The sequence below is a fragment of the Lycorma delicatula genome, chromosome 13 (assembly GCF_047948215.1).
Source record: "Lycorma delicatula isolate Av1 chromosome 13, ASM4794821v1, whole genome shotgun sequence".
Lineage (NCBI taxonomy): Eukaryota > Metazoa > Arthropoda > Insecta > Hemiptera > Fulgoridae > Lycorma > Lycorma delicatula.
Genome location: NC_134467.1, coordinates 47490399 through 47517743, shown reverse-complemented (window position 1 = coordinate 47517743; position 27345 = coordinate 47490399). Strand labels below are relative to the sequence as shown.

Sequence of the window (27345 nt, the reverse complement as noted above, 5' to 3'; positions counted from 1 at the left end):
GGGAAGGATTCTAACTCAGTTGTACTTAATTTTAAGAAAATGTCGCTGTATTACACATCAACACATATTACTGTTAGACAGATTTCCTAGAGATTGACAACTAACAAGTTTACGAAAGAGAAACCGTTACACGTCGGCGAACAAATTAATCTAAACACAGTATTTTTAACAGAAAACTTATTTTTCAAAGAAAAAATGTTTAATGGTTAAACTTACTCAAATTTAATTGTTTAAGTGTCCTTTGTTTTTGATTATCTCATTAATCTTCTTTGTCATTAATTCCAGTAAGGTTGAACAATGATTTTTGATTTCTTCATCTCGAAACCAAACCTGTATCGCTGAACCAATACGGTTAGTTTTTTTGGTACAATTCAATTTCCCCAAGCCTTCTTTATAGTATGGCCCGTAAATTTTTAATGGGATTCATATCGGTGGAGTTCCCTGTTCACGAGAGTACTTGAAGGTTTTGTTTTTTAAAGAACTCTTTTGCTTTCTTTGACGTATGACATGGTGCAAGGTCCTGTTGGAAAATGAGTTCTTGTACATCAGTAGGACTATTTTTCTTTCGCATATGTTAATATATCGGTCTGATCCCATCTACAGACATAACTGTTACTGACCCTTCATGTGAAAACATCTCCAAATTATCTTTTTGGCTGCATGTTTACGATTGTTGTAGTTGTGTTGGCGTAGTAGTCTTCTCATCTGTTGACTTCCTAGGCCGCTCTCTTTCTTTGGATAAAAAAAACGAGTCTCGTCTGAAAAAATAACTTTTTTCCACATCGCAATAGTCCATTTTTTATGTTCCTTTGCCCGTTGAAGTTTTTTTTGTCTTCATAACCTGTGTCAGTAACTGCTTGTTTTTAGGTTTCCGAGCAGTCCTTCCCGCTGTCAACCATCTTCTACGAACTGTCATATCACAAACATTAGTCTCAGTCTCTCTCAAATCCCTATTAAGGTCAACAGCTAACAATCGTGGATTAATTTTGCTTTTTTTTATTAGTAATCGATCCTGTATCGGCGTGGTTTTCTTTTTCCGTCCGCATTTTCCTTTTCTCTCTAGAAAGACGAAACCTATTTCCCTAAACCTTTTCACGATTTCATTTACAGTACCTAACCCGACACTACACTCATTGACAATCTGTCTTCGAGTCATTTATGTGTGTCGTGGTAGAGCAACAATCTTTGACCGTTTTCTTCGGGTTATATCCATTGTGTTAACTAGAAACAAATAATAAACGTATAAAAGAAACTCACAAGGTCACTAAAAACTAATCGACAATGAATTATAAAAGTACAAAAACCACTAATTCTGTTTGTACCAGTCGTGTGAGAAAAGTAGTGAGATTGGAAGCACTGCGAGCGATCTGGCAATGCTGTGTCTATCGGTCTGTGCTAGACCGGTTTGTTCATCCCTCCCACATGCTCAGTACGAGTTTCAACTCCGTTCAGCCAACACATTGTTTTTAACAGAGCCATCAGTGAAGTTGTATTTTTGTTGTGCGTTACGAAAATGGAGCATCGGAAGTTAGTGCGACGTTGTGTAATCAAGTTTTGTGTTAAACTTGGGGAATCCACGATCGTGACATTTGAAAAGTTGAAATAGTCCTACGGGTAACATTGCTTATCAAGAGCACAAGTTTTCCGCCGGCACAAATTATTTTTGGATGGCCGAGAACACGTTGAAGATCAACCTCGCTGAGGGAGACCTTCGACTTCAAAATCTGACGAAAACGTTGACCGTGTCAGAGTTCTTGTAAGATCAGTCCGTCATTTAACAATAAGGATGATGAGTCAACAGTTAAATTTAAACGCTTTCACCGTACATCAAATTTTGACAGACGATTTGGACATGCGAAATTGGTGCCGAAAAACCTCACAACAAAACAGAAGGACAATCCAAGAAATGTGTCTTGAGAGGATTGACAACGACCAAGAATTCCTCAATCGTGTGAGCACAGGACGAATCCTGGATATCTGAGTACGATCCTGAAACAAAGCGGCAAAGCGAAGAGTAGCACACTCCGTCATCTTCTCGACCGAAAAAATGTCGAATGAGCAAATCAAAGATCAAATCCATACCGATCTGCTTTTTTGACAGTACAGGTATCGTGCGTAAAGAATTTGTTCCTCCAGGACAAACTATCGACCAAGTGTTTCACAAAGGTGTCCTTGAAAGACTCAGGAAAAGAGTGATTTGCGTGTGACCAAACATTACAGACAAGTGGATGCTTCATAATGACAATGCCCTGTGTCACATGGCCATTTCTATCAGGGAATATTTGACCTCAAAACGCATTCCTACGGTTCCTCAACCCCCTATTCACTTGATTTGAGTCATTGTGACTTTCCTTTTCCCGAAATTGAAACGTGTCTTTAAAGGGGATCATTTGGAACTCTGGAGAACATTCAAAAGACTGACCGACCACCTAAAAGCCGTACCAGTTGAAGCCTTCCAGCGCTGCTACCAGGAGAGGGAACAACGACTCCGCCGGTGTAGAGCTGCCTAAGGGAACTACTTTGAAGGGGATAATATTGTTGTTTGAAAAAAATAAAAACTTTTGTAAGTAAAATCTGAGTCTCATTACTTTTCTCACACACTTCGTATATGAACTACCGACATAACCTGAAACACCAAAATTCAAGCAATCTACCGTAGAAAGAAAATTTCCTTTGTTCGGAGTAATTTCTTCAATGTTTGATGATCAGATATTAATATATACAAATGATTGATGGTGGGGGATGTTGCTATGACAATAACCAATGTCGATACAGCAACTAATCCACCTCTGAAATAAAATCGACCGAGCAATTCTGAATAATCATATAATCGTTATATTTTATAATTTTAAATAAAATAAAATGATTTTTACCTGAGAATGTCCGATTGAATCAACCATAGCACAACTTGTTCGATGTTCTTGATGAAATTTTGGCTGGTAAGGTTCTAACATTCTTATTTTCCCCCACCTATTGAAGAATAAAGCAATGGCTGCTATCCATAGTACTAGGACGAATATTACTATAAGCGCTTCTTCCGTCCTTACAACAACACCTGAAATAAAATTTTAAAAAATAAGAAAAATCATCATCTAAGATAGTTTTTATGATCTGAAAGTAAAAGCATAATTCGCTATTTTAGCGAATAAAAAAAAATAAATTCATTTATTTTTTAATTAGTTAATTTTATAATTATTATAATATAATAAAGTAAAAAACTTAGTAGTTAGTATTTTTTCTAGATTGTAATCTGATGATGACGCTAGCTTCGAAAACGTTGTTTTAATTATGTTATATAGAAATTGAATAAACACAAAATTTTTGACAAAAATGTAAATATACGACAGTTGTATTATAGTTATAAATATAAAAATAATATTTAAATAACTTTAAAAAAAATTAATTACTTTTTAAAAGTTAAAAATTAAAAAAAAATTATTTTTAGTCATATAATTATAAAACATGTAAATGGTTGGATACGAAGTAAATCATTTATAATGGTATTTTAATTTTTATTTAATAATCTGTAGATGACACCGGCGTCAAAAACATGATTAAAATCATTTTTTAAAATTAATTAGATGTTGAGTAATCACGAAATATCAGTTTACTATTTAAAAAAAGTGAATAATTTGTTACAAATATTACTATTATTATTTGTCAGTAAGTGTATCCATTAGTTTATGATTTAATTATTTTTTTTAAATATTATTGTATTATTAACTAGAGCAGAATTGTTAACAGAAAAAGTACTTACGTCATCAAATAGTAAAATATAATTTTACTCTCTCTCTTTATAGATATGCATACCCAATTACATGAATATTTTAACGTTTGGAAAAATTCTAAATTTGACCACACTTCGAACTTCATTCTTCCGTATACAAGGTAGACAAGCAACCGCATAAATTGGCAATTAGTGGTAGGATATGTATATAAAATTTGATATACAAACACCACATAACTTCCTTGTACGCTTCTTAAATTACAGATACACATTTTTTAAGTTGCAAGTACATAAAATTTTATTTCATTAATAACTTCTGATATATATATTTTTTTAATTATTATTATCGAGTTATTATTTATTGTAAAACTTCTTTTACAATCAGAAGTTAATAATTATTAATAAATCGATATCTAAATTAAAAAAAAAAAGGAAATGAAATCGAATTTGAACTAATGCGCCTTCCCCTTGCAAGTTCCAAATATTTCATTAATTAAAATTTTATTTAGCTATAACTCTAGAACCAATGAAAATAAGTACCACATATGATATATCGTTGAAAAGCTCTCAATGAGGGCTTATTGCTGCAGTTAATAAAAATCAAAATATTTTGGGCTTTTTTTGTACACTTTTGGTCCAGTCGATTTCAATCAAAAGGGGAGGTACACAACTGGATGTTACAACAGTCCTAATCCAAAATGTTACATCTTATGGCTAATCGTTTTTGAATTATACGAGATACGTACATACATACGTCACGCCGAAACTAGTAAAATGGATTCAGGGATGATCAAAATGGATAATTCCGTTGAAATTTGAAAACCTAAATTTTTCTCGATCATAATACTTCTTTTATTTCGAACAAGGAAGTAAAAATTGACTTACTTATTCTCAAGGCAGTAGACTTACGCTCAATTACAATTATTTCATAATAAATGAATTTATAGGGTATGAAAAAAATCTCAAGTCTAACCGGGATTCCAACCCGGATCTTCTGGATGATGATTATTATTATTATTATTAATGTTCAAAAGGTGATACAACCTTATGAAGAATGTTTTCATCTTTTGATTAAAACTCATTTAACAAAGTAATTTTACCAAACATAAAATAAAACATCATCATTTAATTACGAAATGTACCGAATACTCGTACGTAAGTAGAAATATATTTTTAAAAAAAATCAAAATAAATAATACGACTATAATAAGAATAAGTACATAAGTACTCCGATAAGGTAGTAGGTACATCTTTTTACTCAGGATGTGTGTGTGTGTGTGCGCGTGCGTGCTCGTACTTTAATACTCTTGGTATTAAAGTTTATTGCAATCGAAAATTTAATTGCAAAATTAAATTTAGTAGAAGTTACGTAATATACGGGAAATAAAGGTATTTTTTTTGTATACTATATTTTATAGAAACTAATAACGAAGAAAAGGGAAGATAAATTTAATCTGATTTTGTATTAAAAAGCATTTCTTTGTGGTCTGAATTAGGTCAACTAATTCTTGATCTTATCTCATAGTGATATACAAAAACACATACACACATATACACTCACACATGAAAAATATCAATATACATACACCGATCCACAATAAACTGTGGGTAGCGCACAATAATCTGTAAAGGATTGCTGAGATACGCTGTTTTTAATATAGAAAAAAAAGTGTTTATCTTCTCTTGTACACCTCCTTCTTTCTCCTCGCTCGCTCTATCTCTATTTTTACTTATCTATAAAAGAATAATAATCTGTATGTTTGTTTGTTAAAGCATCAAGTTTAATCGAATGAATCTGATTAAACATGCAAGGTGGTTCTATCTTGATCCCGTTATAGTTTTACCCCGTTTAAAATTTAAAAAATATTCCTAAAGGGCTCAAAAAAGGGGAAATTTAAAATTAAAAAAATATTGGACCGACTGATTTTATTTCAAGATTCACCGATCTCCACGGCGGAGTGGTAGCGCCTTGGCCTTTAATCCGGAGGTCCCGGATTCGAATCCCTGTTAGGCATACCAATTTTTCATTCGCTACAAATTTCTATCAGGGCTAATGACGATAGTAGTTCAGCCCCTAATCTAAAAAAAAGATGATTGATTCCTAAATTCTGAACACATCAAATTCTTTGGGTTACAAAGTTAGAGAGGGTTTTTTCTTCAAAATTTAGAAATTAGTAAGCCGGTTGATTCAGTATCACGCAAAAAAATTATTTAAATTTAAAATCCTTTTAATATGATACACTATAATTTTTTTAGTAAAGTAACTGTTTACTCTCATCGTAATGAGACCAAAATTGAATAGAAGTTAGAACTTATGTAGCCGAATATTTTTTCACATTTTCACGAGTTTTTAGTTATCCGTTTTGAAAATATATTACAAAAACTCTAAAATAGGGACTTCCAGCTCTAAGTTCAAACTGACTTAAAATTTTCTAACGTAAATAACTACCCCTGTAAGGATTTTCAAGTTTCTTTGATGCCCCCACGAAAAGTTAAAATTTCGAATGGGGATAAATACTTCATTGGCTTACGTCAATTAATCCAACATTTAATCACTTCAATGCCCTTATATAAAAATATTTGAACCAAATTTCAAATTTTAATCTTCAGGCAGTCCAAAGATATTATCGCTTCTCGGCCTCTTGGCTAAGAACAAAGTGTAGTCCAAAGATATTTTCCAATGTTATAGAGATATTCTTTTGCGAGCCCAGCGTCTTCTATTGTTAACTATTGTCGGTGTCTACAAAACTGTTTCGCTAGAGGCAGACACTGTGATCGCCGCCAAAAACCATTTTGGCTGCGGAACGTGGCCAGCGGTATGTTTCCAAGAAGAAAACTAACGTCAGGGCGTATGCAAGAAATTCATCCAAGAGTCAAAACCAAGGTTTTGACTCTTGGCAAGCTAGGTGGAACGATTCCTCTACTGGTCGATACACGCATGGTTTTTTTCCAAATGTTAGGGAGTTGCGAGCAATTAGCTGGGTTTCCCCCAAAGGGCATATTACTCAATTTATTTTGGGACATGGTGCTTTTAGGGATAGTTTGGCTAGGTTTAGGTCGGTTGACTCCGGCTTTTGTCCGGATTGTAGGGTCGATGACACGGTGGACCGTGTCCTGTACTTCTGTCCCGGGTACGAAGCTGAGCGTACCAAAGTTGTTAGGGAACTTGAGAGAATAAACTCCTTCTTTGATCTGCGAATCAACTGGAGGACTCGCAGAGACTGGACAATTGTTGCTGGCTTCCTTCGATTCCTCGCCCTGCGCAGGACGGCTGAGGGGATCTAGTAGAGTAGGAACCTGGGTGGCTAGGGTCCGCCTCAACAGTTTGATTGGCCGAAGGTAGGCGCTTTGGCAGTGAGCCACGGTTAGTTAGACAAGAGTTAGTTAGATAAGTGCAAAAGCTATTGGCGGAACGGCGACTGCACTGCCGATGGGCATGCGATACCATGCATCCGTGAGGTGTAGCGGCATCTCGATGATGGTTTATGAGGTGAATGTCACGCGGATCTCTGCGATGGAGCCGAGTGGAAGTCGGAAGTCTGTCTGCCTCTCTCTAGTGGACCAGACCGGAGTCCATACATTAATTTAACCTAAGTCTGGAGTTTGAACTAAAGTCGAGTTCGGTAAGAGAAACTAGGACCAAATTTCGTTGTTGCGATCAACATCTTTAGCGGTATGTTATGTTTAATTTGCCTCGATTTACGAGACATTCACGAAATTGGCTCATAATAAGTAGAACTAGGCACGGGATTCGTGCTTCCAAGAATTCGGTTAGCTAGTTCAGAGTTATACGATGTAGGACGTTCAAGATGTCCGGACTAGGCTTACAGCGAAGGCAAAAGTTGAGTTAATAAATCACCGATGCAAATGTCTACCGAGGCATTTACATCGGTGGCATCCGAACGAGACCAGGCTTATTACTATCAGATGTAAAAAGTCACAGGGCGATAGACTACTCCCGTTAAAGCCCAACAGGGCTAGAAACGGGGGGAGTGATGTGGTGACCGGAACATCAGGCGGGTATCTTCCCCTACGGGGTGGGAGTCCAAAGATATTTATCAAAATGTAGGTGAACATACTCGTACAAACATCCTCTCTCTTTCTTTTTCTGTTTAGCCTCCGGAACCACCGTAAGGTATTACATCAGAGGATGATATATGTGAATATAAATGAAGTGTAGTTATGTGCAGTCTCAGGTCGACGATTCTTGAAATGCGTGGTTAATTGGAACCCAACCATCAAAGAACACCGGTATCCACACCAATCTAGTATTCAAATCCGTATAAAACTGCCTTTACTAGGATTTGAAACTTAGAACTCTCGTCTTTGAAATCAGCCGCCACTAGACCAAACCGGTGGGTTGTACGAACGTCCTACCGAATGTTTTTGTATTTTTTGATTAGAGGGTGAAACATTGAAATTTGAACAAAAAAAAATCTCACACCCAAAATTTTGATTAATCACATATATACGAATAGTCGGTATAACAGCAATTCCCGAAAAAATAAAAAAAATTTTCCCAACCGTAAATAATTTTTAATAATCAAATAACGTAAAAATAATTTGTAATTATATAAAATTATGGGCTAACCTCTGATTTTCATAAAATTTGGAATATTATTTAGGACCTAAATTAATTGTTACAATTGTAAATATTCATCGGAAAGACCTTTCATCCGAATTATATCCGACATAATTTATACAGTATCCTCATCAAAATTTTCGTAATTCTGCACTGTATAAGTGTAGTTTACATTATTTTCCGACTAAATAATTTGTTATTGTATACATTTATCAACTCAGCCTAACAATCGGCCAGTTTAATATCTAAGATTAATTAGATGAGTTTACATAAGATAAATTGATGCTACGTTTGGTTCTCTTTGTCATCCGGTGAAATATTACATGAACCTTATAAACTCCCTACAGAAATCGATTTATAAAATCATTTTATAAAACAGTTTACTAAATTTGTTATCTAAAATCGATTTTCACTGAACTTTTTATAAGCGATTATATTATTGAATATAGTTTGGTCTAGTGTACTGTTTCTAAATAAAATACGATTTTTTCTAACTTTTCTTTATTTTATTCAACTTATTAGAATATTTTGTTTAGAATTAAATTTTCTCCAAGCTTTGTTTAAAATTTCGATGTGTTTATTACCTATTTAACAAAGTTATTGTACGTCAAACATAAAAAATAGGGTTTCTTTAACCAAATTTATTAGTTTCACTCCAGATTTCTCAAAACTACTCCAGATATAGTTCTAGTTTCTACTTTATTCGATTTTTCAGATCAAAAACCATAATAAACTACTAATTCTGACCCTTAATTAACAATAATTATTTCCTAAAAATTTCAGTACGACCTCAATCCACCGGCGTAGCTGAAATTCGACCGAAATCTTTTACTAGCCGTAACTCGCGAACGAAGCGCTTTAGGACATATACTTACATGAACATAGATCGCACAAACATGGCAGGAGCGATGGGATCGAGCCACAAAGAGTAGGTCGACCCACCGCCTTATTGGGGACATCAGGGAGTGGTGCCGGAGGACCCGTGGCACGCTGAGTTTTGAGTTAACGCAATTCCTGGCGGGTCATGGGGGATTCAGATCTTATTTGTATAGATTCGGGCTCGATCTATCTGAAAATTGTCCGAAGTGCGAGGTGAAACAGACCCTCAAGATGTTTTCTTTTTGTGTCAGCGATTCGCCATAGAGCGTAGAGAGTTGCTCGGTATCCTGAGATGTGAGCGCGTGTTTCTCCTTGATGATACCCCAAGAGATGAATAGTGGAAGACTGTGGAAAGATTCGTGAGGACGATGATGAGGAAGCTCCAAAAATATGAGGAGTCCCGTAGAGGAGAATTGCGCCGGAGGGCGCGGGGGCGGATAGATCCTCGGATGAGTGCCTAGGGGGCCCCCCCGTACGTGTGGGGGTTGTCTGGGTGTAATGAGGCCGGGGACACTCTGCTCGTGTGTCTGATGGTGGCTGTTGGTAAATGGTGTGACTATTTAAGATTTCTGTCTTGACGGCTGTGTGGGTGTTGTGGATGTTAGTAGCGTATCCTGTTTTTTGCAGGTTCTTGTGTGTTGTTGTCGGGGTGTATGTATTTGACGTGCTGTATGTGTTACTTCCAGTAGTGTTGTTTGTGTGGTGTGCGACATTGTTGGATTGTTATAACCGTGTGTCTGTGTGTGTGTGTGTGTGTGTGTGCGATTCCCCCTTCTTCTGATGTAATGTTTTTATAAGCAATCCCAGGAAGGGGAAAGCCAAGGGTGGAGATTTAGTCGGCAGTGCGCAGGTATACGTACGCCTTTAGTTATAATTGGCGGAACCTGTTAGCGAGCCCGACACTGCTTAGGCGCCCGTAAATGGGGTTCCTCCAACTCTTTAAAAATAAAAAAAAAAAATAAAAAAATAAAAAAAAAAAGGTTATAAAAGTCTCGGGAGAACTTCGTAATGCTCCTCTCTCTCTCTCTCTCTCTGTATATATAGTGTGTGTGTGTGTGTGTGTGAGAGAATATATATATATATAAATATTTTCTCTCTTGCCGTCTCTCTCTCTCTCTCAAACACAGAGAGAGAGAGAGAATATATATATATATATATATATTCTATCTCTTTGCCCTCTTACACTCTTTCTCTCTCTCTCTTTGCGTGTGTGTGTGTGTGTGTGTGCGTGTTTGAGAGAGAGAGAGAGAGACGGCAAGAGAGAAAATATTTATATATATATATATATATATATATATATTCTCTTTCCCTCTCACTCTCCCTCTCACACACACACACACGAGATGTGTTTTTAAAGTTAACGATCGTTTGGAAATAAAAACAAAACAGAAAAGTATAAATAAATTTTATTACTTGCTTTAAAACTACATTTTACTACTTGTTTACTTATCTGCCTTTCAACTTCAATACATTTTTCATAATGTTCATTTGCTTCTTCATTCCCTGTTCAAAAGATTCTACCGTCAATGACGTAAACCACGTAGTAACAGTACTTTTCAATTAGTCTCATCATTAAATCTTTGTGATACGAGACACCGCTTAAGAGGAAGAAAATAATTGTTGTGCAAATACGATTATCGTGCGGGATAGTATTCCGCGTTGTTTATTTATTTTCAGCTCTTCTAAGATTGTTTAACCTTTTTGTTATATGTATCGCTTTTACAGTAGTTTCCGGGATCATTAAATTCGATAGTCACTCTTTTTGTTTCCCCCCTAAAAAAAAATACCATGATCTTCTTTACCTAATGTTCTCATTGGAACTTTTTCAGTCAATAAGATGACCTAACGTATCTACTACTGCCTTATCCCGCTATTAGTTCGTCACCCCTGAATACCTACTTTAAACAATAATTTCATAATCCCATTATTCCAACACATCGGGAAGTATCTATCGTATGAAAATCAGTGAAATTTAGTACACGTATGTAACTTCGATGACAATACAATACTACCCTGTTAGAATTTGGATATGACACCCCCCCCCCCCAACGCGCTACCCCTACGCTAAATTCATGCATTTAGTTGAAAATTTTCATTTCTCATTACCTATCGTATGAAAATGACTGAAATTTGGTACACTTATGTAACTTCGATGTCTAAAAATAAATATTTTTTACCTTTTTAAAAGCTTTTATTTTTAGTCTTAAAAAAAATTACAAAATATATTTGATTACATATAAAAAATTATTTTTCAAAAAGGTTTTTATTTAATAATATTTATATTAACATTAATAAAAAAAGGAAACAAATTAGAAAAACCCTATAAAAATTAAAAAATAAATTATATAAATATCTAATAAATAACCAATTAATAAATGTAATAATTATTAAATTTTAAAATTAAAAGTAATGAAAATAATTAGTTAAATAAAAGAGTGGTGCAGTTTTTATAACAATCTTTTCGAATAAGTATTTATAGAAGTTTGCTAAATTTTAAAATATATTTTTTGTTTAACGAGGTTGTTTAGTATATGTATATACTTTATTTATTTGCAATAAAATAACTCGAGTTTTAATTCTTTGACGGTTCAAATTTGCATCGAGACGACCTTTAAGGGTTAATAAGATTAAAAATAAAAATTAAATTTAGAAATCTTGCACAAAGTTATTACATTTTGACGGTAATCTGAAAAATTATTAATTATTATCGTTATTATAATCGTAATCGTATTTGGCTTATATTACAAGCGGAATTCGAAGATGAACTTCAACTATGTGAGAACAGTAAAACAAAGCGAGCGGGTGCATTTTCCCAGATTGTTACCTGTACGAGTAGCTAGTCAGTCTCAACTGGAGAGGTTCTAGCAGACCTCTCCGCCTCCTCGCGTCGTTATTGAAAGTGAAAATGAAGATTAGTTGTTGTAAAAATAAATGTTGTGTTGTTTTAAATAAGTTATAAAAACTGCGCCACGCTTTTATTTAACTAAATATTTTCATTACTTTTAATTTATTTTTTATTTATCGGTTATTTATTAGATATTTATATAATTTATTTTTTACTTTACAGTGCATTTTTATATTTGTTAATATATTATATTTTTTTGTTTAAAATTCTCAATTTGATTTAATTCTTATTTTTTACTTTTTAGAGGGTTTTTATAATTTGTTTCCTTTTTTATTAATATTAATATTAATTAAATAACAGAATTTAAAAAAAATAATTTTTTATATGTAATCAAATATATATTTTTTTTGTTTTTTTGTATTTTTTTTAAATTTAATATGAACTTACAGTTCCAAAATAACAACTTTAAGTTGTAAAATAAACTACAGCATTGAAAAATACAGTGCTGTAAGTTGTCGGATTAATTATCGAAAGACTTTTATTCCTTTTTAGCTGAAAATTTTTCTTACCTACCCATAAATACGTATACTAAATACCTTACAAAAGCTAATAAAAGTTGACAAGAAACAAAATTATAAAAAAAGTAAATAATACTTTATTATTTTTTTAAATTTATAAACGTGTTCGTCACCCGTTAAGTGATTTATATTTTTACTCTGTTAAAATTTTATTCTGTATTTTAACGTAGAATATTTTATATTTTATATTAAAAATACATATTGTATATAATTATTATTTTAAGAGTTTAAAAATAAGTTACAAACATAAGTAGTATTTACTGTAAGAATTATTTTTTACATATAATAGTAAAAATGAGAAAATTTTACTCGTAAAATATAAATTATATTTCTTTTCAACTGTCAGAATGAAATATCACAGGAAAAGGTCTGATAAATTTTTACAACCTCTAGATAAAAAAGAACGCGGTACACGAGTTTCCTTTTAATTCAAAAAGATTTACGTTGGATCTAGATTTTGGTTTATTTACATAACATTTACACACACGCGCGCGCGCGAGTACACACACACACACACACACACACACACACACACACACACACACACACATACACACACAGCATTTGCTCGACTGTTCCGTATATCTTCCAAGCTCGTATGAGAACAGAAATCAGAAAACGGATTCACAAGAAGTAACGATATTTTTTATTTTGTAAAAATTTATGTTAAACAATTTTATTTATTTACTATTTATTTTTTATTATATATATATATATATATTTTTTTTTTGTCTTCAGTAATTTGACTGGTTTGATGCAACTTTCCAAGATTCTACTATAAGCGAGTGGTAGCGTCTCGCCGCGAGACTCTACCACTCATGAAAGGCCGAAGCGAGTGAGATCCGGAGGTCCCGGATTCGAATATCCTGGTTGGGCATGGCATTTTTACACATGCTACAAATTTATTTCATCCTCTGAAGCAATGCCTAACGGTTGACCCGGAGGTTAAACACACAAAAAAAACAATTATTAAGCAATTTTTTTTCCTGTTTAGCCTCCGGTAACTACCGTTTATTAGATAATACTTCAGAGGATGAATGAGGATGATAAGTGTAAATGAAGTGTAATCTTTGTAGTACATTCTCAGTTCGACCGTTCCTGAGATGTGTGGTTAATTGAAAACCCAACCGCCAAAGAACACCGGTATCCACGATCTAGCATTCAAATCCGTGTAAAAATAAGTGGCTTTACTAGGACTTGAACGCTGGAACTCTCGGCTTCCAAATCAGCTGATTTGGGAAGACGCGTTCACCAGTAGACCGACCCGGTGGGTCAATTATTAAGCAATTAAAAACTTATAACTTCACTTTCCTTTGAAATGTTAACCAAAACACAAATTACTAATTTTATATCTGTTCTAGCTAGACAGTATGTTTAACATGTATTTAAAATTGTGTATTTAACTAAAGTATGATATTATTGTGATTTAATGTATTAATTAATTAATTCAATATAAATTTTAAGATAAATAAAGGAAGTGTAAATTATCTATAGTTTATTTATCCGGAAATTTCTTAGTGTATGCTCTTACCACAACCAACGTATTACACCCCGGCTTGAATGACTGGGGTACACCTTCCTTTTTATGTAAGGCTACTACTTGGTGGAAATTATTGGAAATAAAAATTTTTTCTTTTTTTCACAAGCATGAAGAAAGATAAGCTTCGTTTCCAAAAAAAAAACGTAAAAAATAAAGAAATTAACAACTACAACTACTGGACCCATAAAAGGTTTGATAGTGATCATAAACCGATCTGCTACGTACAGAAATTGTATAAGAAATAAATTGATTTTATTACATATTTCTTTACTCTTTAAAAATTAAATTTCTTACCCAAAGACTGGTAACACTAATTCATTCGTTTATAATAATAATAAAAAAATTAGACCACTTCCACTTCTTAAAATTGAAATATAAATTTTTTGTTCTTTTACACTCTCTTCGATTTAATTTTTTTTTTTTTTAGAAAATATTTGAAAATTCATGTACATACAGCTAGTAAGAAACGACTACAATTTTTCAAAATTATAAACCCCGGAGACCTAGAATGCAGAAAAATATTTTGATTAACCAATTTATTTCCCACCTCTCAAAAATATATATTTTGTTTGTTTGGTTTTACGGCTCTAACTTTTTTAATATTTATTACTAATATCCTTGAAATTCATGTAATAATTTGAAATATTTTTTTCATGCTTTTCTTTAGCTCACTTTCGTTCCATGGTGAACGATTTACAGTCCCACGGAGCGGTTCACATGCGCAGAAGGTACATAGGTTTTTTTTAATGTCTAATATTATTCATTATTAGAAATATAAAGTATTAAATCTTAATTTAAAGATAATAAATTAAATAATAATAGTACGTCGATCTCCGCGGCGTAGTCGTAGTGTCACGCACAGTTTTTCATCCAGAGATCTTGGGTTCGAATCCCAGTCAGGAGGGGTTTCTCATACGCTAAAAGCTTTCATATTTTATATACACATGTAAGCTTACGTATAATTCATTAGAAATAAAGAAAATAAATTTAGTCAACACAGACTAAACTCCGGCATTACAACACAGTTATAAAACCAGCAGTCCTTTACGCCAGTGAAACTTTGACACTTAACAGGAAACTTTGACATCCTTTTTTAATGAATTAAAAAAGTTGAAAGGATAATCATTCGGAATATCCTAGGAGCAAAATATACCCGAGACGGTTGCAGACTGCAATCGGTCAAAACAACAGAAAAGTATTCAAACTTCGAAATTGACATTAAGAAAAAACCAGTGAAATTCTTTGGTCATTTCAGTAGACTACCAGAAAACCGTTTGATAAAAAGGGTAATATAATATGTAAGCTCGCTCAAGAACTCAACACCTTGGACGGACAAACTTCGAAAGGACCTAAAAAACGCCAACATAACTCCAACAGACGTTTTAGGACGAGACACCTTCAGATACGAAGTAAACAAACGGGAAGTTACATAAGAGCAACCGAAACAAAAACAGTATAGACCAAAGCGTAAACAAGCTTTCTCGCAAAGAATGAAAACTTATTGGAGCGACAAGAAGAACCGAAAGGAAAGTCGAGTTATTTGCTTAACGTCTTCCATTTAGTGGCAGAATTCGAAAATAATAATAATAAAAATCGGGTGGGGCTGTGTCGAGGCGCACGGCCGTTGCTTTAACGTGAAACGTTACAGATCTTGAATGAAGTTCCTTCGAGCTACAGACCGACCAAGAGTTAAATAGGGGGAGCCACCATCGTATTTTTAAAAAAAAATTGAAAGTCTCCGATGGAAAATTTTAGTTCATTCATTTGGTCAACTCTACAGATAAATTTGTCGGTCTGTATATCAGTAAGTCATTTTTAATATATTTTTTCCCCCAGGCTTCCAGGTCTGGACCTGGAATCAAGCATCACGTGGTCCTGGAAGGCGCCTCGCCTGTAACCACTCAGGATCGTTCGGCGCGTTCGGTTATACCGTCCACGCCAGAGAACCCAAGCGGCCGGGACTCCGTCTTCTACGCCTCGCATCAAATAACGGAATCCCAAAAGGAACCGTGTAAGTTATAAAATGACTCCGCATTTACGTCTCTGAGATTAATACTTAGGGAGTTATTAAGGCAGGACGATATTGACCTTTTTGTTACGCTACAAATTTCTGTTCTGGTACCCGTATGTTTCGGAGTGGTTTTAAAGACGTTTCACGTCAATAATACGTCTTAGTGGATCGTGTTCCTTTTTCGACGTTTGTTATTCAGTGTTTGATGTTTATTTTCCAATTATTATAAAACATTTTCTTTTATTTAATTCGCTTTTAATGACTATTATCGTTAATGAGACTACAAATCAACATTGAAAAAAAATTCGAAATTTATTTTTGTCGTAAGTTTATGAATATAAAAAAAATATTTAACGAACAAAAAAAATCGGAAGATTTTAATATAAAAACTAAAGAGTAAACACTGTTCATAAAAAGGGAAATCCAAAACCGAGTGCTCTTTCATCGTATTAATGGGGGTTCGTAAGTGAAGTTTCTTAGTTCTTTAAACAAATACCGCTATTGTTAAAACTTTAACTCGGTACTTCGTCTTTCTATACTGTTAATGATAAAGTTTTGTAATTGTTCTATATATATATATATATATATATACGGAACTTTACTGTAGTATGAACTGTTTATGAAATACAAAACAATTAGAATCCTCAACAATTTAGATAAACATATTTTACGTTCGTTTAATTATTTAAAGTGATAGGATTTGAATAGTAAATCTTCTAAGAGCAGAGGGGAATTTAATTAAAATTTAAATTAAAAAGCTATTTTTTATATTTATTCCATTATATTAAACTCATCAACATAGTTCATGTTATTTTTCTTCTTTTTATTATAGGATAATTAAATTTTAAATTATATAATTTTGTAATAAATATAAAAATAGGAAGGTCTTTCACCGATGCTTGTCATGTTGGTTTCAGATAAAGTCATGAAAACCTTCTGGGAAAATAATGATTCAAATGTAAAAAATACGAAAAAAAGAATCAGAAAGTCAAGAGTGAATATCTAACTTTTTCCGACCGCTTACCAGTTTACAGAATCAGAAGAAGAAACAATCAACCAAATTAATAAATTGAAAGAAGTAACTGAAAAAAATAAACTTGCAGATCTCTTTTTCAAAGTAAAAAATTACGACATGTGTCAGTAAATATGGCAAAAAAAGAACGGAAACAAAGAATGGCAAAATTAAGATTAAGAATCGTTTTGAATTTTGTAAAGAAACTACTAGTATAGAAACAGTTAGTTTCTCTCCTAAATTCAAAAGTGTGATGCCGCAGCATCCCACTCTTTAGGGTATTCATCACGCATACCAAAAAGTTGGCAGAAACATCAAATTTTTAATTTGAAGCTATGAGTTTCACATAATCTTATATACCACATTAAAGCTTGTTGTCAAATCCATTCTGAAATACCGTTCTAAAATTACTTTTTACATTTTATCGCGTTTAATTTAAGAGCGGTGTTTTAAAATTTTATTTAAATACATTTTATTTTATACTCTTTAGTGTATTTAATATTAAGATGAAGAAAGTAAAAGGAACTATCGGCAATTAAGAAATGCTATAAACAGGAAGTGCAAACTGGTGAAAGAAGAGTGGATTAAAGAAAAGTGTTCAGAAGTGGAAAGAGAAATGAACATTGGTAAAATAGACGGAGCATACAGGAAAGTTAAGGAAAATTTTGGGGTACATAAATTAAAATGTAATAATGTGTTAAACAAAGATGGTACACCAATATATAATACGAAAGGTAAAGTCGATAGATGGGTGGAATATATTGAAGAGTTATACGGAGGAAATGAATTAGAAAATGGTGTTATAGAGGAAGAAGAGGAAGTTGAGGAGGATGAAATGGGAGAAACAATACTGAGATCTGAATTTAAGAGAGCATTAAAAGATTTAAATGGCAGAAAGGCTCCTGGAATAGACGGAATACCTGTAGAATTACTGCGCAGTGCAGGTGAGGAAGCGACTGATAGATTATACAAACTGGTGTGTAATATTTACGAAAATGGGGAATTTCCATCAGACTTCAAAAAAAGTGTTATAGTTATGATACCAAAGAAAGCAGGGGCAGATAAATGTGAAGAATACAGAACAATTAGTTTAACTAGTCGTGCATCAAAAATCTTAACTAGAATTTTATACAGAAGAATTGAGAGGAGAGTGGAAGAAGTGTTAGGAGAAGACCAATTTGGTTTCAGGAAACGTACGGACAAGGGAAGCAATTTTAGGCCTCAGATTAATAGTAGAAGGAAGATTAAAGAAAAACAAACCAACATACTTGGCGTTTATAGACCTAGAAAAGGCTTTTGATAACGTAGACTGGAATAAAATGTTCAGCATTTTAAAAAAATTAGGGTTCAAATACAGAGATAGAAGAACAATTGCTAACATGTACAGGAACCAAACAGCAACAATAACAATTGAAGAAAATAAGAAAGAAGCCCTAATAAGAAAGGGAGTCCGACAAGGATGTTCCCTATCTCCGTTACTTTTTAATCTTTACATGGAACTAGCAGTTAATGATGTTAAAGAACAATTTAGATTCGGAGTATCAGTACAAGGTGAAAAGATAAAGATGCTACGATTTGCCGATGATATAGTAATTCTAGCCGAGAGTAAAAAGGATTTAGAAGAAACAATGAACGGCATAGATGAAGTCCTACGCAAGAACTATCGCATGAAAATAAACAAGAACAAAACAAAAGTAATGAAATGTAGTAGAAATAACAAAGATGGACCGCTGAATGTGAAAATAGGAGGAGAAAAGATTATGGAGGTAGAAGAATTTTGTTATTGGGGAAGTAAAATTACTAAAGATGGACGAAGCAGGAGCGATATAAAATGCCGAATAGCACAAGCTAAACGAGCCTTCAGTAAGAAATATAATTTGTTTACATCAAAAATTAATTTAAATGTCAGGAAAAGATTTTTGAAAGTGTATGTTTGGAGTGTCGCTTTATATGGAAATGAAACTTGGACAATCGGAATATCTGAGAAGAAAAGATTAGAAGCTTTTGAAATGTGGTGCTATAGGAGAATGTTAAAAATCAGATGGGTGGATAAAGTGACAAATGAAGAGGTATTGCGGCAAATAGATGAAGAAAGAAGCATTTGGAAAAATATAGTTAAAAGAAGAGACAGACTTATAGGCCACATACTAAGGCATCCTGGAATAGTCGCTTTAATATTGGAAGGACAGGTAGAAGGGAAAAATTGTGTAGGCAGGCCACGTTTGGAGTATGTAAAACAAATTGTTCGGGATGTAGGATGTAGAGGGTATACTGAAATGAAACGACTAGCACTAGATAGGGAATCTTGGAGAGCTGCATCAAACCAGTCAAATGACTGAAGACAAAAAAAAAATATAAGAGTGGCTTTTAAATTTTTTTTATTTTTTATTTTTTACTCTTCATAATTTTATATTTCACAGCTGCACTAGCGCACAGGTTTGAGTGTATTTAGCGAAAGATCAGATCGGTACGTTTTACGGTGTACGGGTGCAATTAAAACACAGGATTAAACGATTTAATTTCCGGATAACCAAGATCCGGTCGATCAAGAGTTTACCCGATGGGTTAAACAGTTAGCGCTTGACCTGCTGATATATACGCCATTTGAATCGCGAAAATCGGTCGAGCGGTTGCCGAGATGTTACGGTGGCACCCCATCGTACCTCCTCCCCGATTACCGATCGGTGCTCCGGGGGCACATGAAAATATTATCATCTGACGGGTACTACTAGGAGGTTATAGGGTTATTACCTACGAGGATCGAAAAGACTTTTCAGATCGCTAGGATTGACCGTTTTTGAGATATTTCCGATAGTCCAATATTTCAGATGCGGTTAAAAAGTACTAATTTACTGAAAACTTCGATATATATATATATATATATTCAGAAATATATCGATATGTTTATAGTATATCGTTATATAATAATAAAACAAGTATACGACGAGATATGTACTAAGTAATCGTGATTTTCCGCTACTGATCGGTACATTCTCGGTGCTAAGCTAAGGGGGACCGAATAATCGAATAATCTTGTACGGCATGGAAACTACAAATTTAACTGGAATAAAAGATCTACTCTAAATAGGAAGAAGAATTTTAGAAAAGATTTACGGCCACAAGAAGGCCACAGACTCAGATCAAATAGATATAAGATAAAATTGAAGACCCGGAAGTAACAATGAAAAAACTACGACTGAAATACTATGAACACTCGGTCCGAATGAACCAATCACGGATAAATAAACATATTTTTAATAACCCAAGAAATATAAAGATTAAGGAAATTACCTTTGAAAAGATATGGAAAATGACTGTCTACGCCGAAAAAAATATTTTGAATTAAAGATTCGTGTAGGTGAAAGAAAAAACTCAACAGAGGAGAATGGAATGAAAAAAAGAAAAGCAAAACAGTACGAAAGAATGACAAACTTCTGGAACAAAAAAAAAGAAACTACACGAGATGATATTTGTCAAGTCATTGAAGATTTATCCGCGGAGAAAGAAAATTTCATTCTTATTTTATCACTAATTTTGTTTTTTATTTTATTTCTCTTTTATAATAAATAAATAAATATTCTGTGATTAGTACATAATGATACATTTTATAGATACGTCATGAATATGTAGAAAATATACTTCAAGAATAATAATAAGGTACTGCACGAGCATTTGCCTGGAACGACCAAGAGAAATCTTTGTAAAATATTGATCAAATCAGCGACATAGAATACCACAATTAATTATGACAAAAACAAAGTTATTAATAGAATTAAAAAGTTATTAAAGTTCATAATAGAATTAAAAAAAAAAAAAAAATATATATATATATATATATATATATATATATATAGAGAGAGAGAGAGAGAGTATTTATAAAAACATTTATATTATAAAAAAAATTTTTTAAAGAAAAAAGTAGCAAGTATATTAATTTTTTTTAATAAAACCTTCAAAGATTGCAGCGGAAAGAATTGTAAAGGATTTTAATTTTTAAATACCTCATAATTACCAACGTAATAATCTCTTATTCGGCATTTAAAAATTAAATACCCAGTATATTTAATTTTTAAATCCTTGAATAAAATAACTATTATTTAGACAGACGATAATTAAATAAATCAAAACATTTTTTCTCTTAATATTTATCTAAGATTAAATTATGTTATAAATCACGTCATTCTTTTCTTTTTTTTTCTTTCTTTTTTTTTTAAAAAAAAAAAGAATAAATAAATTATTAAGTCTACCTCAATTATTTAAAATATAAAAATGAAATAATTCGAAGATCGTTTAATAACACATATAAACATAATTTTTGTTTCCTAACATGCGATACATGATTTTCATCTGTTTTTTGACGCTGAAATCGAATATGCACTCAGAATCTTTCTATCCCCCACCATTTTTAAAAAAATTTTAATTTTAATTAAAGGATTTTTTATTTTTTCAACATATAGTTAGCATTTTAAGCTCCTATATATTTTTTTTTTGTTAGCTCATTTTCTATTGTTTAATATGATTTGTAAGTTATAAATAAACAATAATAGACAAAAAATTAAATCATATAGTAACATAATATGACATCAAATCTAATACTGAAGAGCGAGCCTTCGCGGGCAAGATTAATTTGTGGAGGTCAAAACATGTTTTTTTTTTGTGTGGGGGGGGGGGGCGAAAAACGCCTGTGCGTTATCATCGCCCGGATTTTTTTAAATAAAAAGGTAAAATAACACTAAAATAATAAAACTAATATAAATTATATAATAAAAAATTTAAAACTAAGTTAAACAAAAGTTAAAAAAGTGAAATAAAACTCAAAATTAATATCACAGATGGAGTCTTTAAAATATAAAAGCTAAAATAATAGAAAAGGAAACTATATAAAATTTAACTAATTCCGATAGGGAGTGCAAATGACTCCCTACTCGGATAATAAAATTAAAGACAGAACCAAAAAAATCAAAATTGAAAGCAAGGGGAAAAATATCAAAAACTCTTCTAGCGTAAAAAAAATATATGACAACACTAAATTTTTTGCAGTAAACTAGTACTACGTAAAAACCGAAACATCCGGTCCAAAATTTCATTATCGTTGTATAAGATACCACAGACTTTTCTGGGTAGATTAAATTTACGACGCAACGTCGCATAACATATGCAGTCTACGAGTATGTGGTGCACAGTCATGCGGCGGTTGTATCGTGTGCATAAACGTGTAGCTGAAAACACAGCGTGTTGTTTGTATTAAGCACTGGCTTTAGGAATGAATTAATTTTGTTAAGTCTTAAGTTTGTTAACAGTGCAGTGTCATAATACCTCAAAATTGTGTAAATGATGTGGATGAGTTTACCGTAAAATCAAACAGAAAAAAACATTACACCTTAATTAAAAAAGCACTTTATACTTTCAGTACAAATGATATGCTTTACTCTCACCTTATGATCGGTTAAAAAACAGCGAATACGATCGGTTGGAATTTCGTGCCTGATAATGATAAGAATTACTCTCACCTGTGTGTGTGTACAGAGTGAATCACGAAGAATATAACAAATATTCAGGACGCTTTCTACTGGTCATATTAAAAAAATAATAACGTAGATTCGGAAACGCTTCGTTAGTGAGTGTTAACCGGCAAAAGATTTCGGCTTGATTACTGCTCCTTCAGTAAAATTAAGCCACTAATTCCTAGAATCCAAATTAAGGTATAAATTTTGCGGTTTTATTTGAAATCTGGCTTGAAAAATTGAAAAAAAATCCTAGAACTATATTTATTATAGTATTCGAAAAATCTAGGGTAAAATTCAAAAAAATTGGGATCGAAAAAAACATTATTTTATGTTTGGTGTAAAATAACCGATAACTGTTTGATTTTGAATAAAACGGTAGGAATAAAGTCTATGTAAAGTGAATACATATGTAAGAATTTCGAAACTATTAAAAACAAAATATGTCAAAATGCGGCAGTTTTTAACTTGCTATGAAACCATTGATTCTCTAACTTTTTCGCTCACCGCCCACATTAAGAATCAAAAATATTTGCTTAGATCGGATGTATGCAGCTTTAAAGAAAAAAGTTGTCTTTTCTCTTTGGAATATTTCAGTTCAGAAAAATCGTAGAGTGACATACAAAAAAAGAAATTAAAGCTAAAGTCTCAACTTTTAAACGATTTTAATCCGGTTTACTGAAAAAAAAATTCGTTTCCCAATGCGCTCGAACAAACACGAAGAAAAAATCTCAAGGTTTTAAAAGTTTTATTCTCACCGATTTTTTTAATAATTTGATGATTTATTAAATCTGAAGTTTTTATTTGTCTTCAGTCATTTGACTGGTTTGAAGCAGCTCTCCAAGATTCCCTATCTAGTGCTAGTCGTTTCATTTCAGTATACCCTCTACATCCTACATCCCCAACAATTTGTTTTACATACTCCAAACGTGGCCTGCCTACACAATTTTTCCCTTCTACCTGTCCTTCCAATATTAAAGCGACTATTCCAGGATGCCTTAGTATGTGGCCTATAAGTCTGTCTCTTCTTTTAACTATATTTTTCCAAATGCTTCTTTCTTCATCTATTTGCCGCAATACCTCTTCATTTGTCACTTTATCCACCCGTCTGATTTTTAACATTCTCCTATAGCACCGCATTTCAAAAGCTTCTAATCTTTTCTTCTCAGATACTCCGATCGTCCAAGTTTCACTTCCATATAAAGCGACACTCCAAACATACACTTTCAAAAATCTTTTCCTGACATTTAAATTAATTTTTGATGTAAACAAATTATATTTCTTACTGAAGGCTCGTTTAGCTTGTGCTATTCGGCATTTTATATCGCTCCTGCTTCGTCCATCTTTAGTAATTCTACTTCCCAAATAACAAAATTCTTCTACCTCCATAATCTTTTCTCCTCCTATTTTCTCATTCAGTGGTCCATCTTTGTTATTTCTACTACATTTCATTACTTTTGTTTTGTTCTTGTTTATTTTCACGCGATAGTTCTTGCGTAGGATTTCATCTATGCCGTTCATTGTTTCTTCTAAATCCTTTTTACTGTCGGCTAGAATTACTATATCATCGGCAAATCGTAGCGTCTTTATCTTTTCACCTTGTACTGTTACTCCGAATCTAAATTGTTCTTTAACATCATTAACTGCTAGTTCCATGTAAAGATTAAAAATTAACGGAGACAGGGAACACCCTTGTCGGACTCCCTTTCTTATTAGGGCTTCTTTCTTATGTTCTGCAATTATTATTGTTGCTGTTTGGTTCCTGTAGATGTTAGCAATTGTTCTTCTATCTCTGTATTTGAACCCTAATTTTTTTTAAAATGCTGAACATTTTATTCCAGTCTACGTTATCGAAAGCCTTTTCTAGGTCTATAAACGCCAAATCTGAAGTTTCCTGTCAAAACCTAGAATATTCAAGCTTTAATTTTTCTTTTTATTCGTCTCTCTAAGTCTCTTGGTTGCAAAGTTAAAGTAGTTTGAATACAATCATTTTTTATCAAAAAATATCGGTGTCCCTTAAATTTTTTGTACCAGTGTAGTAAGTATTCGGTAGGATATTTGAAATATCAGGAAAACATCAGTTTTGCGTGTTTTTTTAATCAGCCATCATCGGCTTCCTAGTCCGTTTGAACGCTCCCAATTTTTGTGGGGCTTCTACGCATTTTGTTAAAAGTTAACAAAATATTAAATTGAATATTTACTAAATTTACAAAAGATAAGCAATATAACAATTTAACGCTTCAAGTAGTAATAAAAAAATTTAATCTAATTTAAATGAAAATTATTTTTCTTCTATAATTTTCCTTACTAAAGTAAATTAAATAAAAAATAAATATAAAAAATTGTTGGTTTCAAAAATTTTATGCACAATACATTTTTTTATTATCATTAACTTTTGTCTTATCACCAGTGTTTACGTTAAAAAAAAAGTTTTTTACTTCAAAAAAAAAAAAGATAACTCAATAGAGCTGACCGGCTAGCCGACCTGCCATGCCGGATTTCCAGCCGGTAGGTGGGGAGGCTCGTTAGAGTAAACAGACACTTCTCTGGGTGGCGTAATACCAAACAGTTGGACCGGTCCAGGGGAGTAGAGCGTGAGTGAGTGAGAGAGAGCGAGTGAGAGAGAGAGAGAGAGAGAGAGAGAGAGAGAGAGAGAAAATACTACATTACTATGTCTATAACAGTAGATATTATGAAGACCAGAGACAATAAATATCTGTATGCAAAAGAAGCTGCTAGATTACTCCCGGGGTTTCCTGTTCCGTATCTTATATTGGTAAGCTGCCAAAATCAGATGTTATATATCTTCTTACTAATGTACAGGTATCCAAAAGGACTACAGCAGGAATAAACTATCTGGAACAGCAAGGGACTTGAATATTTCATGTAACGAGGGTGAAATCTCACCCTTCGTAACCAGTAGAACGTAAATTATAGCTACCTCAGAAAATAAAATGCGCCGAATGTAGTTTTCATCGGCAGAAATAGTCCAACACGGTCGTTACAAATTGAAATAATTGCGGTTTATAGTTATCATCGCTCGAAATAATAACTGTATTTCTTCTTGATATATCGAAATTTGTATTTACATTTTTAATTTTACTTTATTAGAAAGTAGTGACCTGGAGGTTATGCGCGATTAAAAAATATTTAATAAATGAGTCTACCGCCCTTCTCCACACATATTCAATCTTTTGACAAAATGAGTTTTTTTTGCGTAATGAATTAATTCACTATATATGTTCGAAACTTGTGGATAGGAATATGAAATGTGATTTTTATATGGTATGAAAAAAGTCACGCGTGACCGGGATTCGAACCCGGGACCTCCGGATGAAAGGCCGAAACGCTACCGCTTCGCCACGGAGATCGGCATGTTGATATAATTTATTGAGAAATGCAGCAATGGTTTGTCGAATTTCTTCTTTGATGTCCACAATTATTTATGTTTATCGATGTACACTTTATTCTTAACATAACCTGAAAGAAAAAAGTCCAACGGTGTCAAGTCATATGATTTTTTTTCTATTTAGTCTCCGGAACCACTGTGTGGTATTACTTCAGAGGATGGTACGTGTGAGTGTAAATGAAGTGTAGTCTTGTACAGTGTAAAGTCGACCGTTTCTGAGATGTGTGGTTAATTGAAACCCATCCACCAAAGAACACCGGTATCCACGATCTAGTATTCAAATCGGTTTAAAAACAACCGCCTTTACAATGACTTGAACCTTAGAATTCTCCACTTTGAAAATTAGCTGATTTTGCGATCATGATCGACTTGATTAACCGATCCAACCATTTTTTTTTTTTTTGGAATTGATTAAAGGGAAGAATCATCGGGGCAGAGGAAGACCGGAGTATATAAAGCAGATTATGAGGAATGTGGATCGTGAACCGTATGTCAAAGTGAAAAGGATGGCTCAGGATACAGGACTTGCTGCCAACCAATCCTAGGATTGAATACCAAAGAAAGAGAAAAATTTTAGTTTTATTTTAGAAAAAAATTAAGTATAACTTACTTTAAAAAAGAATATCTAACCGTAAGAAAGTCAGATTAGAAATTGTTCGAATAGAAATACTGGATAAAATATATGTTTGTTGGAATTGTATTGAACGAAAGAAAGATTTGCGGGTTTTTTTTTTTTTAAAGAAAAAGACTTATACCGGAATTCGGGTACGAACACTTTAAAGAATGAAAAACTATAAATTTTCAACAATTCATGTGACCTTCGTCTCTTAAAATACTATTCTTTTGGCAAAGTAAAAAGAATACATAAATAATGGAAGCTATTTTTATATTAAATTTTTTACTATTTGGTTTACCTAATTTATAGTTAAGTAAATTATTTATTTTATTAATTAAATTTAATATAAAGAAGATTTACATGAAAAACCTTATCGTAAATTTTAATATAAATGATAAAAAAACGAGTTAATAAAAATTGATAAATATTTAACATCTTAGAATTTTATGTACTGTCCAGACCTCCGTGGATGAGTAGATAGCATCTTGACATTTCCTGCGAAGGTCCCGAATTCAAATCCCGGTCCAGGTATGACATTTTTTCATACGTTACCAATTAAAAAAAAAAAAAAATAATAATAACGAAAACAATAATAACTTAATTTTTAGTAAAACATCCAAAAGACTTAGATATTTCGATTGT

The 27345-nt window shown here is 32.8% G+C and overlaps 1 protein-coding gene across 6 annotated transcripts in view; it reads right to left on the bottom strand.

Moving 5' to 3' along the window:
• LOC142333864 (uncharacterized) overlaps positions 1 to 27345 on the bottom strand; it is a 782720-nt gene that overhangs the window by 46412 nt on the left and 708963 nt on the right. For all 6 annotated transcript variants that reach the window (XM_075381431.1, XM_075381432.1, XM_075381433.1 and 3 more), the window contains one exon: positions 2874 to 3055. In XM_075381431.1, the coding sequence (XP_075237546.1) occupies positions 2874 to 3055 (182 nt within the window). The remainder of the gene's footprint in view (positions 1 to 2873; positions 3056 to 27345) is intronic.